The sequence below is a fragment of the Colius striatus genome, chromosome 6, assembly GCF_028858725.1.
Source record: "Colius striatus isolate bColStr4 chromosome 6, bColStr4.1.hap1, whole genome shotgun sequence".
Classification (NCBI taxonomy): domain Eukaryota; kingdom Metazoa; phylum Chordata; class Aves; order Coliiformes; family Coliidae; genus Colius; species Colius striatus.
Genome location: NC_084764.1, coordinates 45,659,167 through 45,673,288, shown reverse-complemented (window position 1 = coordinate 45,673,288; position 14,122 = coordinate 45,659,167). Strand labels below are relative to the sequence as shown.

General features: G+C 52.9%; 1 protein-coding gene across 2 annotated transcripts in view; it reads right to left on the bottom strand.

Moving 5' to 3' along the window:
• The window catches only part of BCL11B (BCL11 transcription factor B), a 91,119-nt gene extending 81,251 nt beyond the window's left edge, over positions 1-9,868 (bottom strand). For both annotated transcript variants that reach the window (XM_061997997.1, XM_061997998.1), the window contains exon 1: positions 9,727-9,868. In XM_061997997.1, coding sequence (XP_061853981.1) covers positions 9,727-9,784 — 58 coding nt within the window. In that variant the 5' untranslated portion in view covers positions 9,785-9,868. The remainder of the gene's footprint in view (positions 1-9,726) is intronic.
• Positions 9,869-14,122: the final 4,254 nt, after the last annotated feature.

Here is a 14,122-nt window from a genome sequence, read left to right as displayed (position 1 = left end):
AACCACCAGTGCTCCTACTCCAGTGTGGTGACATCATTACAGCATATGTGCCCCATGCAAACAATACTCTTATGCCCAGTATTAAAGCGAATGCACATGCTAACTACTTTCTGCCTGTCAGATGGCTCAAAATCGTACCCATTAACAGCGAGAAAACAGTGTGTTACTAAAAACCATTTCCAAAGCCTCAAAGGAAGGAACCGTGGACGCTTGTTCTCGGGGTTTGGGGCAGACTGGGTCCAGGCAGCAGTAATTCCTTTTCTTGCCTTTTTATTGCACTACAGAGCCAAGGTAAGAACTGATCTAAAAGTTGCCACCCTGTTCCTTCTTTTTCCTGCCCCGCAGAATGGAAAGGAGGCAGAGAAAGGGGGAAGAGTGAACCACTTGGTGTCGGGCCAAAGCCTTGCGTGTGAAACCTCCCCTCCGCGGTTGATTTCTGCACAAATCGATCGTGGGGTGGTTAAGGCAAGTGCTGACACTGCCTTCACCACAGAGGTGCTGCTGGGTGCCTTGTCTGCCCCAGCACCCCACCAGAGCCACCCTCTGCCCTTGTGCCCACCCGAAGGACAAAGCATGGGGTATCCCAGAGGCCACCCATTTCTGGGACAAGCTGGCGCTGCCCAGGGTCTGTCACTGTGGCACAGCTCCTGGCACCCTGGCACACAAGTGTGCCGCAGAGTGCTGTTCTGTGCACACAGTCGCTGCTGTCTTGAAGGCACATGCAGAAAGAGTTCATCCTGCTTGGGAAGCAAGCACAAAGAAGTGACTCGCTCTTCAGGGTGTTGGCCCAAAGCAGGCCTGAAAATGATGTCCCTTCAATCAACACCCACATGTCACATTTACTGTAACATCAACATGCTTAACGGAAACAGCTCGGATCACACGCTCTCTGGCTGGGTTATCGCCGAGATCGGTGTCAGGATCCTCGCTGCACAAAGACTAACGCTGTTCAAAGCGGGCAACACGGCTCCTCCACGGCCAACTTTATCAATAACCTGTTTCCAGAGTCTCCCCACAGCTCCCTGCAGCTGCGAGGTGCAGAGCTGAGCATATGCCCACGTATTGCATCAGCACTACTGGGCACCACTTACCAGCCACCAGGTTTTCATTTTTCTGAGGACCAAAAAACCACTTGTTTGCAATATTTTCGGTTTTTTCCCCAAATAAAAGTCTGAGACTGAGTTGGCCAAAAGAGGTGCCTTGATGGGGAAGCCCTAGAAAAACAAGGGCCCGTACCTCTGCCTCACCTTCCCAGCGACTCTCGGGCATGTGCAAAGTGCACAAAGGCAGCGGGAGCCTGCAGCTGCTGCACCACCCGCGCCAGCCCACCGTGCCCGCGTCCTGACGGACCGGACAGCCGCACGGCACGGCGCGGCACGGCACGGCACGGCGCGGCGCGGCGAGGAGCGGGGCTGGCCAGGGTGACGGGACGGAGCCCACCGCCCCGGCGCAGCTGGGCACCGGCAGCCAGGGGACCGGCACCGAGGAGATCGGCACCCAGCGGTGCAGGGAGGGTCGGGGAAATAATCCTTCACTCTTAACGCCTTCACAAGCCGCGCACGCAGCCGCGAGTTAAAGGACTCTCCTGCAAGCCCGACCTTTGCAAAAGTTGCCCGAATGTCTCAGAAAGCAGTTTAACCCCCTATACGCATCTGAGACGGAGCAAGCCCGAGCGCCGCCACAAAGAACTGGGTGACACGGCGGGGTTCATGGAAAAGGAGGAAGAAAAATAACACGGTAACCGTGCCGGACCCAAATGGAACAAAAGACAAGAATACCCTGGGATCCATGCGAATCCCCAGCACTTGTCAGATGTTATTTCCTCAGCAACTATGCACAGTGTTAGAGCAGGGAGTGGCGTGTCTCCTCCTAAGTAAACTATACCTTCATAAAAAAAATATTTACTGCTTTTGAGAGCGGCAAATGCATAGGCTCTTCTATAGACTGCAGAAGCTGTAAATCTCCGCAGATAAAATGGGATGCGATGATGTGATAGAAAAGCATTCTTTGTTCCCCAGTGAATACATTTGTTTTATTTAAAACTAAACGACAAGCAAGGCGAGAGAGGAGCGCTCGGTGCCACAAAGGGAGAAGGAGCAGTATTTGGGTGCAGGCTTTTAACCGGCGTAGAAAAGGGTGTTGGAAGCACAGATTCTTACCCAAGGATTTAAAAGGCTCGATCAAAATTAAGTCATTAGTTTTGAGCATGTATTAAACACAACAGCTCTGTTCTTTTCTTAAATATCAGGCTGAAAGGAGACTGTTTCTCAATTGTGTATGGCACGCTGTTGCTCATATACAATTTTCTCAAGACTTTTCTTTTACTTTCATTGAAGCATATTCATTATAACATTCAGTGAATTTATGGCTTCTTCCAGTGGCTTAGTAAAAGGGGTCATAAAAAAGTTAAGTAAACCAATGTGTTTTTTTTTTCCTCTCCCTTAACTTTGGATTCCTTTTTTATGCTGTGCTGTCTAGTGCTTAGTCTTTGGAAAGTACCTTGGGCATAACCAGCGCACACACACACACACACAGACACACACACACACACACAAACACACACGAATTATCAGCTGCTCCAGGAAAAAAAATTAAAAAGAAAGGGAAAGGAAAAAAAAAAGAGGGGAATTTCTTGCACTGAGGCAACTACACAAAAGACTTGCATATGTCAAAAATACAGAACTAAGTCCCTGTGAATGCTGCACCATTAATCAAATCCCCGATCTGGTGTCACTTTTGCCAGTAAAATGATGATATTCTTCTAACCCCCTTCTACTGGCGCGTGCCTGCAACGCATGAAGTGTGTCCCTCTGCTTTAATTTGTTTTCGAATAGCCTGCTTTAGGCATTTTTTATATATCCTTTGGAAAAAAAAAAAAAAGGGAAGGGGAAAAAAAAAAGGAAAGTGCTGCTACTTAAAGCTCCAGCAAGGGTCTACAGTACCGAGCAAGCAACAGCTTTTCAGGAGGGAGAGCAGGCAGCGAGCAAATTTAACTGATGTTCGGGAGCTGAACACACAGTTGCCTCTGAGGCTGTAACCGTGGGTGCTGAGGAACGGTGTGCAGCCTGCCCAGATACATTTTAAGAAAGTAAATAAACACGAAAGAGGAAGGTGCTGTAGTAAGAGCAGCTGAATGAATCACACGTTTATGAATGCATGAAGTTATTGATGCCTTTTTCCCTCCCTCGTTAAAAAGATACGTATATATAAATCCATCTACAGCCAATGCTGGTGCCTCAGCAGGCACTTTTAGGGTATCACTAACTTGGAAGCAGGCAGGAATCCCCCAGCTCCTGGCTATTTCCCTGCGTGCTTTCTCTGGACACTACCGAGGGGAGACCAAATGCAACCGACAACTGCAACGCAACCATGGAGAAACCAAACTGCAACCAAAAAGAAGGAAATGTTCCATCAAGGAGGCAGAGACATATTTTGGGATAGCAGGTCTCTGCAGGGAGACTTTTCCACCAGGTTTCGACCTCAGGGAGTGGAACGGGTGGGAAGCAGAGGAGGAAGAGGAAGGAAGGGGAGCGAGTGTGTGTGTGCTTGCACTGGGTGGGCAGAGGTGAGGATGAGGAGGAGAAGGGGATTGTTGTTTCTCCTGCTAAAAAATAGCAGTCCTGGAATGGAGCGAAAGCCACACTCGGTTTCAGGAGGAAAGAAGGGAAGGTTTTCCCCATGGGTGGGGAACACCAGCCTCAGCAGCGGCCCAGCTCTTCAGCTTACCAGTCTGTCAAATGAGCTGGCTGCTGTCTATATGCTTCCAACTAGCTCGATTCAAACATTAAATGAAGTAGAGAAATCATCAGATAAATTGCTGGCCCTCTCTACCCAAGAGTGAAGGCTTTTTGTACAGCTGATGACAGCGCTGATCTTTTGTCTGACCTAATTTACTTGTCTCTCAGGTTAGAATCAAGCCTGCTTTCCTGTCACGGGATAACCTCCATCCACACATTGCACCCGAAAAATAAAGATGCTTCTGCTATGTGAACAATACCATAACCTGATGAATTTCTCAGGTTGGGCGAAATAAACACACACCGATCAAAGCTTCCCTTGTGTATGCCACGGAATTACACGTTTGGGCAAGAAAGCGTCCCGCTAAAGTCCATCCACGATGCACTAACCGACTGCAGCAGAGAACAGCACAAGCAGCCTGTGAGCTGCTCAGCAGCAACTTCTCCATGACAGATGTGATTTGGTGTTTATTTCTCTTAAAAAAAAAAAAAAAAAGCTTATTTTCCTTTGCAGGAAGTGCCGATTTTTTGCTGTAGGGACCTGAGAATCAAAATACAGTCAAGTATCTAATATCAGATCCTCTCAGCGGGGGTACATGTGGCTTTCTGACATGTAATCAAGGCCAAATTACGCACATGTATGTCTGCCTTACTGCCGTACACACCTTCTCCTAGAAGCCCGGCTTCCTCCCCCTGTGGTTTTACAGCCACGGGAACAAACAAACGGATCTCCGTGGAGTTTTTTTCCAACCCCCGCGCACGGAGACTCGCTCATGTACAGGTATCGTTGCCCTGATCCCTATCAGACAACAACAAAATCGGGGATTTAAACACTGTCCGTCCACAATAAAAGGCGCCGTTTAAAACTGAATTTTAATTCAAGACGCCCGTCCTCCCGAGTCAATTAATCAGCCGCGATTTAGCTAAAAATAGATTTGCGTGGCTCGCAGTCCCTCTCAGCTAGCGCTATGGGGATGAAAATCGATACTACAACTTTACACTGAAAACATTTCGCAGGAAGGTGAAGTGCCGGAGCTGGGGCTGCGATTCCCAGGCTGCCGGGAGCCCGGCGGGCCATGATGCAGGCTATGAGCTCCCCCTAGTCGCCGTGAGCCGCCACTGGCAGCCGGGGCCACAAGGCAGGCTGGCTGGGCGACTGAAAGAAAGCCAGTGAAGTTTCTTTTGGAAAGTATTTTTTTCACCAGCGAAGAAGGCAGAGCGCAAAGCCGCGCAGGTAGGAAGTGAGGAGGAGAAGCGAGCGTCTTGTGCGAGGCAGTTTTGAAGCGCGGAGAGATGCGAGCGGTGAGCCCTGGGAAGAGCCACTGCAGAGGCGTCAGCTGCAGCCGGTAACCGATATCAATAATTTGCACTACTTCTACGAGCACACACTCCTCTAAGTCGTAATTATTGTCAAATATGCCACAAGACAACCCTTTGTTCTGCAGAAAAAGCATACGTTTGCGCAAGACAAGGGCTCCAACCATTCCTATTAAAGGCAGCCAGGTTGTAAAATCTTGAAGACTTTTATTTCTCAATATTTAAACATGCCTGACAAAATATGCTCTGCATCTGCCGGCCAGCAAAGGAATGCAAAATGATTTCTCACCCACTGTACGTCTATTAAGGCCACTGAGCACATCAACCACAAAGGACGGAACAACCTAGATCCACAACCTAGTAGCTCTGCACCAATTTTGGAGGGGGGGGGGGGGGGGGGAGTATAATATTTGAAAAGATCAGAAACTATGAGAATGGGGTTTTATTTTCACCTTGTAAGTCCAATACAGATATATTCAAATTAAAGGCAATGTGGAAGTCGGCAGCACACTGTCCTATTTAAAGCCAACACATGTAACATGTTTTAACAGCACATCCATCTTTTCTGTGCACAGCTATGCAGGCATTATGAAAAAGTCAAGGCATCTCCAAAATACTAACAATAATAATTTCCTCTGTAATTCTTCAGTCACAGCTTACATCCTCTTTAGCGTTAATTACATTGGTGTGGGGCTTGGTCTTTTTTTTTTCTGTTGTAAAAGCACACTAATTTCACTAAATCTAAATGCATTTTTAGAGAAGCTCCTGGAAGCAATTTGCAAAAGTTTGACATGCAAAAAATCATAGAGGGGTTTTGATTCTTATTCTTAATGACTGCATACAAATACAAAACGATAAAGGAAATTATTACTCTTCCTAGAGAACCTGTTGACCAGGTACTGAAGAGTCTCCTTGGGAAACCTGGTTCTCTACCTGGAATTGTAAGACTCTGCTGTGCCTTCCCCTCATAATCTTTGCTGCTGCTCTATCTACAGAAATGTTCTTGCTTTGCCGCCTTCTGCGAAACTGCTACCAGCGAGCTTTTCACATGCTTTTTGCCTTTCACATTTCCTTCAAATGCAAAATGCAGGGCCAGTTTGAAAACAGATTTCTCAAGTTAAAAAAAGAAGATGATCTTAAGCTGGGAAATCAGCAATTTTAATCGAAGCAAAAGAACATTTCTTTGCACGGAGCAGCTCAACAGCTCAGCCTTCTCCTCTCTGCATAATAGCCTCTCTTGCTTTGTCCACCCATTGAAGTGAGCTCGGCTACCAAGTTTGTTCTGACCAACACCACTGAAGAAAGGTGCAGAGCCGCTTTTTTCTCTCCATGTGTTTCCCCCTGTTTTGCCCTGCAGATGCATCCACAGTAAGATGCATCCTGCACGAGCCTGGCAAGGACCAACAGGCCACTTCACTTTGCAGTCTTAAAGACCACCGGGCTAATGAGACGCTGCAGCTCTGGAGCACAACTACATTGTAGCCTCTCTGCGTTTTGTGTTTGTTTGTTTGTCTTACAATCAGGATCTAAACCTTTCTCTGAACGCGAAGAGCATGAAACCAAATAAACTCCAGCTGAGCAGTGTCAGAAATCCCTTCTCTCTCTCTCTCTCTTTCCCCCACCCCTCTCCCAATCTCTCTTCCCATGCCTGGCACAGACCTGCAGCCCATCCTGAAATGCAACTCTCCTGACACGTGCCAAAAAGGATGCAGAGAGGGGGCAAAAAAAAAAAGCCCAAGTTAAACATGATATAAAAGCAAGATTTCTCAAAACAGTATCAATTCATCCCAGCTTTGGGGTTGGCTTTATTCTGTCGTAAGTGTTTTGGTTTCTCATTCCATTGCCCACTACTTTTCAAACTCCCCCTTAGAGGACAGTCTCCCTGGCTGCTTTTCCCCTGATGAATGACACCTTCCCGAGGAGTGTGGGGATTGCAAACACCCCTCTTGCCAGCCTGCAGTTGAGGCTCAGCGTCTCTGTGCTGAGATGCCTGTGCTTTCTGCACCCCCAGCCCCTCTGGCTCCCACCCCCTCCTCCCCTGGATACCTTCATTTTTTTCTGCCACTGTTCAGTATGCAGCCTGACTTCTCCGCCAGCTTCCTCAGGATGGAGAGACAGATAAATACAAGAGGAGAGGGAGGGAAGCTGCGGACCTCTCTGCTCTCCATTTCTCCTAAGCCTCTCCGCTAAACCCATTGTACACGCAGCTCCTCGGCACCTTTTAATGCTCTCCTGCCTCATTATTTACTTTCAAGCAAAGCGATCAGAAAAGGGAGATCAAATTGGAAGAACAAATCTACCTGGCTCTTCTCTCCACCCCACCTCCCCCTCCCCTCCCAGCACCAACAGCAGCGGGAAAAGAAATGTTTCGCCCCTTTAAACAAATTCAGACGTGCGCAACAAACCAGATTTTCCACACACCCCCTTTCAATACTCCGCATCTCCTCGCAACTGAGACAGAAGTGGGAGAAATTGCACAGGGAGATTTAGAGGGGGTAGGTTGATGTATTTTCTTTAAAAAGAAAAAAAAAAAACCCAAAATAAATAAAAGAGGGGCAATAGAGAAGCCACAAGCAAGAAAGGAAAATGCATTTCCCAAACCGGATGGTTAAAAACAAAAATGCAATTAGGGAAGGGAGGGAGCTGAGGAGGGGGGCAATCCACCTTTTATGGTGATGCCAATCTGACTCCAAAATAACAATGAATTAAAAACAAACCCCTCAGAAAGAGCTGAACACCAGATGCATCTTCATTTGTGTTCCACCAGCTGATGGGGCTTGGGGGGGGGGGGGGGGAAGGGGGGAAGGAACGGGTTAAAAAATAAAGGCACACACACAAAAAAAAAAGCCTCAAAAAATTTAAAAAGGGAGAAAGACGGAGCGAAAGAAATTGTAATTTCGGGACTCAAACCCCCACAACCCTCCGCTAGCAGAAGAGAAAAAAAATCTCACGAGAGGTGGAAAAATTCCATGTACATATATCTATCGATTCCCGAGGAAATCTTACAAACAGAAATTTATCACCGGTAACAAAGAGAGGAGCTCGCAAGCACCAAATGCTCCTGGCAGATGGCTCCTATTCTTGGCTTTCAGGGGAGGGGAGAGAAGCCGGGGGAATATTTTATTTATTTATTTAAATTCTTTAAAATCTCAACATAAATATTCGGATCCGCCGCGGCTCGGGCTCAGCTCCGGGCTGGCTCCGAGCGCGCCGCCGCCCCCCGCAGCACAGCAACTTGCGGACTCCTGCGGGGAGGAGTGCGGGGGGGGGTCTGGCCGGCCGTCTCCGGCGGGGTACAGAACCTCACCCCGGCCTCCGCCCCCCAAAACCTCCCCACGGCGCGCCGGACATTTTCTACCAGTCCAACCCCCCCCCAAACGGTTCTGATGCTATAAGAGGGAAATAGGGACCCCTCTGACCCCCTCACCCCCCCTTCCCCGCCGCGGCCCGGTGGCGGAGGAGCAGCGGGGGCCCCGCGCCTCGGGACGAGCCCCCCACCTCCTCCCCCGCGGTACAAGCCCGGCGGGGACGGGAGCGGCGGAGCGGGGCTCCCGGCGCGGGGATCTGCCCCCGACTCTGCCTGCAGGCTCTCGCCCCTCTCCCGGGGCTTTGGGGGTGGGAACGGGGAGGAGGGGGGATGATGAAGCTGGGAGGGCGGGGGGGCCGCCTCCTTCCCTCCTCCCGCTTTATCTTTTCCTTCCTTTTTTTTTGGGGGGTGGGGGGTGAGAGGATCTATATGTGTTTTCATTTCACAATGGAAGCTCGGTAAAGTGCAGCCTCCTCTCCCGCCCTGTCCCTCGAGCCGGTGCCGCTCTGCCCGGCCCGCATGTCGTGCCCTCCAGCCCCGTCCCCCGCCTCGGCTCTCCCCGCGCCCCACGCCACCGACGGACACCTCCGCCCGCCCCCGGCCCCTCTGCAGCTGCTGCTCTGCCTCCAGCCCCGACCGAGCTGATCCCGCCTTCCCTCCCCACTTTGGAGGAGAGTTCTCTCCCCCCCCGGCGGCGATGCACCTGGGGCGGGCAGGGTGCAGCCTGCCCATCTACCTGCCCCGCGTCCCCTTGCCGGGAGGCTCGGCCCGCGCTGCCCCGGCCGGCCCATCGCCTCCATGTGCTTCCCGTTCAGTGTCCCCCCGGCCGCTCCGCTTCTTCCTCCCTCGCCGCCCACCTTGGTCCACCTCCCTCACCCCGCTCCGGCCCGGCTGTCACGCCGAGGTAAAGGCGCTCGGCCAACTTTTCGCATCGCTCCGGGGAAGGAAGAGCAGGGCCGGGGGCGAGCGGCGGAGCCCCGGGGCTGCCCGGCCCGGAGCGGCGCGGCCCGCTCCGCCGCCCCCCGCACACGCACCCGCTCCCCGGGGAGCTCCGCGCCGCGCTGTCCCCGCCGGCAGCGCCTTCCCCGCGCCGCGCTGCCTGCCCGCCCGCCTCACCTCCGCACCGCTGCAAAAACGCACGGCAAACTTCGGGCTTCTCCCCCCCTCCACCCCCAGCCCATCCCCCCTAGCCACACACCCCCCTCCCCTCTTTAATTCCCTTCTCCTCTCCCTCTCTCTGAAGTCATTTACCAGCTTTGGTTGCTCCTGGAGTCTCACCCCCCAACGTACACCCCAACCGCTTCCTCCCCTTCCCTAATTTCGCTCCTCGATTTCGGCTCGGTCTGGTTCCAAGTTCAAACTTACGTGTGATAATCTCTCTTTGTGACAAGTGCTGCGGGTTTCCCTGCTTGCGACGGGACATTGCCCTGGCATTTACACTGGCATCGCCTGGAGAGCTGCACTGGTTTGGGGGGATGAGTTGGGGGGACGATCCTCCTCCTCTTTTTTTTTTCCCCCTCTTTCTTCTTCTTCTTCTTTATCGAGTTCTTCTTCTTTCAAAAAAAAGGGAAAAAAAAAGAAAAGAAAAAAGCCTCCTTTCTGTTGCTGCTGTGGTGCACTGGATGGGATCCCCTCTCAATTAAAAATCATCATCATCATCATCGGGAGAAGCTCTTTCTCGCTCTTTTTTTTTCCTCTCTCTTTCACACACTCTGTCTTTTCTCCACTGCTTCAGCCACTTGGACTTCCAGAGCTCTTCTTGAACTTAGGAGGATATGCACCACCAGTGACACTTTTCTCTTTCCCTCTTTCCAGAGTGCTTGGCAAATTGGCAAGTGCGCTTTTCCACCAGGAGGGTAAAAAAAAGGCAAAAAAGGAAAAAAAAAAAAAGGAAAAAATGCAGGAATATATATTAAAAAAAAGGTATTAGAATTGGGATTGCCCACACACGCCAAAAAAAAAAAAGCCAAAAAAAAAGGTTTTCAGAGATTGACCCTTGCTGGGTAGCTCTATAGAGAGAAATTTTTTGAAAAGGGGTAGCCAAAACTGTGTCTCCTCTTTCCCAGTTCAAGTGGCACTGCTCTGCCCTGGTGCTTTTGGATTGCCAGTGCTCCTGCACCACTTTGCACTCTTCCCCCCTCGCCTGGCACCGGGACTGGAAGGAAGGAAGCCCCCAGTGCAGCTGGGCTGGTGCTGGCTATTACTATTATATATTGCAATGTGAAGATGGCGGAGTCCTGGTTCTCTGGGAGCGCTCTGTCTCTCTATGGCTGGGGCTGCCTCTGTACAATGGGATAAAATTCAAGTTCAAGTGCGGACGTGACGTTTAATCTGCACTAGAGACAAAAAGACCCAGAGAGTAGGAGCACTGGGGGCGACTAGCGGTGGCTTTTTAACATTGTACCCTGCGAGAGAACAAGAAACGCCACTCGCACACACCGCACACACACACCCGCACACACACACACGCTCGCTCGCTCGCTCGCACACAAACCACGGCACACGCGGGGCCGCCGAGCCGCTCCGGGCTTTGTGCCGCGCCGCTTTCCCGGCCACGCGGAGTGCCGGCAGCGAGGGAAAGCGGGGCCGAGGGCGGCGGAGGGTGGGGGGGATGAATCCGCATCTTCCCGCACGGCCAAACTTCCCCGAGGCCGGCGCCGGCCGCAGCGGGGGCGGCTGGGGCGGAGGCGGCTGGCGGGGGCCGGCGGCCGCGGGGGGCGCGGAGAAGCTGCGTGCGCTGTGGAGAAGCTGCGTGCGCTGCCCGCGGCCGCCGCCGCTACCCATCGCTGCGGCCGGGCTCCGCCGTCCGGGCTGGGCGCTGGGCCGCGCTCCCCGCCGTCCGCGCCCGGCGGCGGCAGCTCCCGAGGGGTCTCGGGCTGCTCTTCCCTCCCGGCGCCGCCGCAGCTCCTCGGCGGCGAGCACGTTCCCCTTGCATTTCTTTCAAACAGTTTTACAACAACACAAATAGCTGTGTGGGCTGGGGAGAGGATTTTTTTTTCCCTCCCTCCTCTCTCCCTGCCGAAGCGCGATGGTGGTGGGACACGCGCGCGTAGCCCATCCGCACACGCACACACGCTCCGACCTTCTTCTCCCACCCCCCCCTACCCCCCTTCCCTTAAAATCCTGGCAGAGACGATTTTTCCTTGAACGAATTAACTCTTAGACGCGAATCGAGAGACGCCGAGTTCCCAGGGACCGCGTCTCGGTACACTTGCCGTGTTCACTCGCAGGTAAATGCCCACAACCTGCGTGCGCTTCTAACTTGGGAGATTATTGAAAACCAACTTTTCCCCCTTTAGCTCCGCTCTCTCAGCCCACCTCCCGCGATTTTTAGGTTGTTGAGGGGTTTTTTTTCCCTCTCTCTCTCCCCCTAGACAAGGAAATTGTTGGGTGCAAACAGCCTTTCAGCACCACGCCTGGACAGGGCGAGGGGAACGGCGAGAGGGGGAGAGCTGGGGGTGGAAGGCAGATGGAGCAGAAACCCAAGAAACCCGGCCTGCAGCCAGAGCACGTTAGGAGAGCCGCTCTGCAGTCGTGTCATTTACTTTCCACGTTAAATGATTTTTTATTATTAAATCGCATGAGAGCCTTGAGGGGGATCGGAATCCATCCCCGCGCCCTTAATCAGCTTTGAGTAGAATTTGGCTAAACAGCATCGCTCTCGCCTCCTCCAGTAAATCTGCCTTTTCCTCCCCGCACCCGCCCGCCTGCTCACAGCTCGCATTTCGGTGCTGCCAGCCCCCGGCCCCCCGGAGCCCGGCCCGACGGCACGCCGAGGGCAGCCGCGCCCCCTCCCAGGCCGGGCGGTGGGCGTCGGGCCAGCCTCGCCGTGCTGCCCCGGCTCGGCCCCCCGCCTCTGCTAACGCACGGCAAACACTTACAAGACACTTAACGGCGCTGAAGCCGTTTAGAATCTTCGCCGTGTGTGTTTTGGTTTGTTGTGCAGGGTCCTGCAAAGACAAATGAGCGCGCTGATGGCCGGGGCCCCGCGCCGGAGGGCAGGGGAGCGCCGGCAGCCGCGGCCCCGGGGGTGCCCCCGCGCCGAACCAGCCCCGGGGCCGCGGCTCTGCATGCCGGGACCTGGAGGATAGGGGCCAAGGGGGTCCCCTCCGCCGGCCTCCCCGGGGTAGGGGCAGGCCAGCGGGGACGGGGCTGCTCTCGCTCCGCTGCCCGCTTTGCTCCTTCCTCCCGGCTGGCGAGGCCGAGAGGCTTTGTGTGGCTGCGCCTGTCGTGCAGAAGCGCGGCCCGGCCCCGGGGCCACTCCGCGGGACTGCGGTCACGGGGGGGGCGGTGGGGTGTCACTTTCCACCCTCGGGGGTGCAAAGTCCGTCTGGCGGCCGTTTCTCAGCGAGCTGCAGGAAGCTGCACCCCTTCGGAGCGCAGCTTATCGGGAAGTTACTGGGCATCATCTGTTGATTAACCAGTGTCTTCCAGTGGGCACTGAGAGCAGGAGATAAGGGCCGGCAATGATTGACCAGGCGGGCGCAGCTGGGGCGGCCGGAGCCCCTCACCCGCCCGCACCGCCTCACGGGCTGCGGGGCACGGCTGCGGGGCGTGAGCCCCACGCCTGCTGCCGCCGCCTCCTCCTCCGAAAATACATCCCAATAGAGGAAAAAAAAATCCGAAGTGATTTCTCAGTCTCCTCTTTCCTCCCCTGTCTGGCACTTGTGATCATTAGCACTGAAAGCTGTTAATGTCTTGTCTCACAGCTCCCCCTTTAGTCTCTCTGCTCTCCCTGTCTCGCGTTCAACGCCAGATCAATAGCAAGCTCTTTCTAACCTTGACCCATCCCTCGACCCGCCTCTCTCTGCAGCTGCCCCGCGCTTATGTCTGCTCCCTCCTCCGCTCCCCCGCAGCCGGCTGGCAGCAGCCCCGCAAGAAGGGCCGGGGTTAACGGGGACTGCCCCCGGCATCGCCCCGCTTCGTCCCGGGCTGCACGGCCGTGCTGAGAGCCCAGAACCGGGGAAAAGAGATTTGTATCCCCTCGTGCTTCCCCCTCAACCCTGCAGTCCTGACCTCCTCGCCGGCCTCCAGCACCGGCCTGCACATCGGAAGCCGCAGCCCCCCGTAACAACGACAATCCCCCCCAAACAATCACCAAACAGCCCCCCAAAGAAAGAATGGGGGGAAAAACAAACAAACCCAAGATGTAAAACCAGGAGAATAACCTGCAAGAAGCAAACCAGCCTTTTCCTCGCTTTAAAGGTGCTTAGAGTCACTTGTTTGAAATTATGGTGGGAAAAAAGCACTCTCTTGCACAAAATAACTCGTGTAAGGTAATCATCCTTTCTGTCTTCCTAACATATCAGGGATTTGAAGAGTTCTCATCTAGAAATACTGCCTTTATCATAGGGAAAACAAGCTAATATGATGTTAAATATTGCATTTTCTCTTGTATACAACAAGGCATGCTGAGTCAAGAACTCTCTGCACACACATGTTCAGCTGCCTTCTCTTTTCTTTTTTTCCTTTCATTTTTTTTTTTTAAATCATACGATGTCTTTAGCTAAAATTTGGCACAGATAGAGACACATAAATAGCAGTGGCTTCAGTTTAAAGAGGAAGTCCCAACATCCTCACAGAGGATAAGCTTGGTGTGCCACTTGGACACATTTTGAATGCATTTCCACTCTCTCCCCATTTGCTTAAATAACTTTTCAGTGGAAGAAAAATTGGAGCTGCAGATTCTGTGTGATGTGATTTTAGTTTCTTCCCAGCTCTTACTGAGAAAGCTCATGCTAAGTTGGAAGTAAATTGTTTT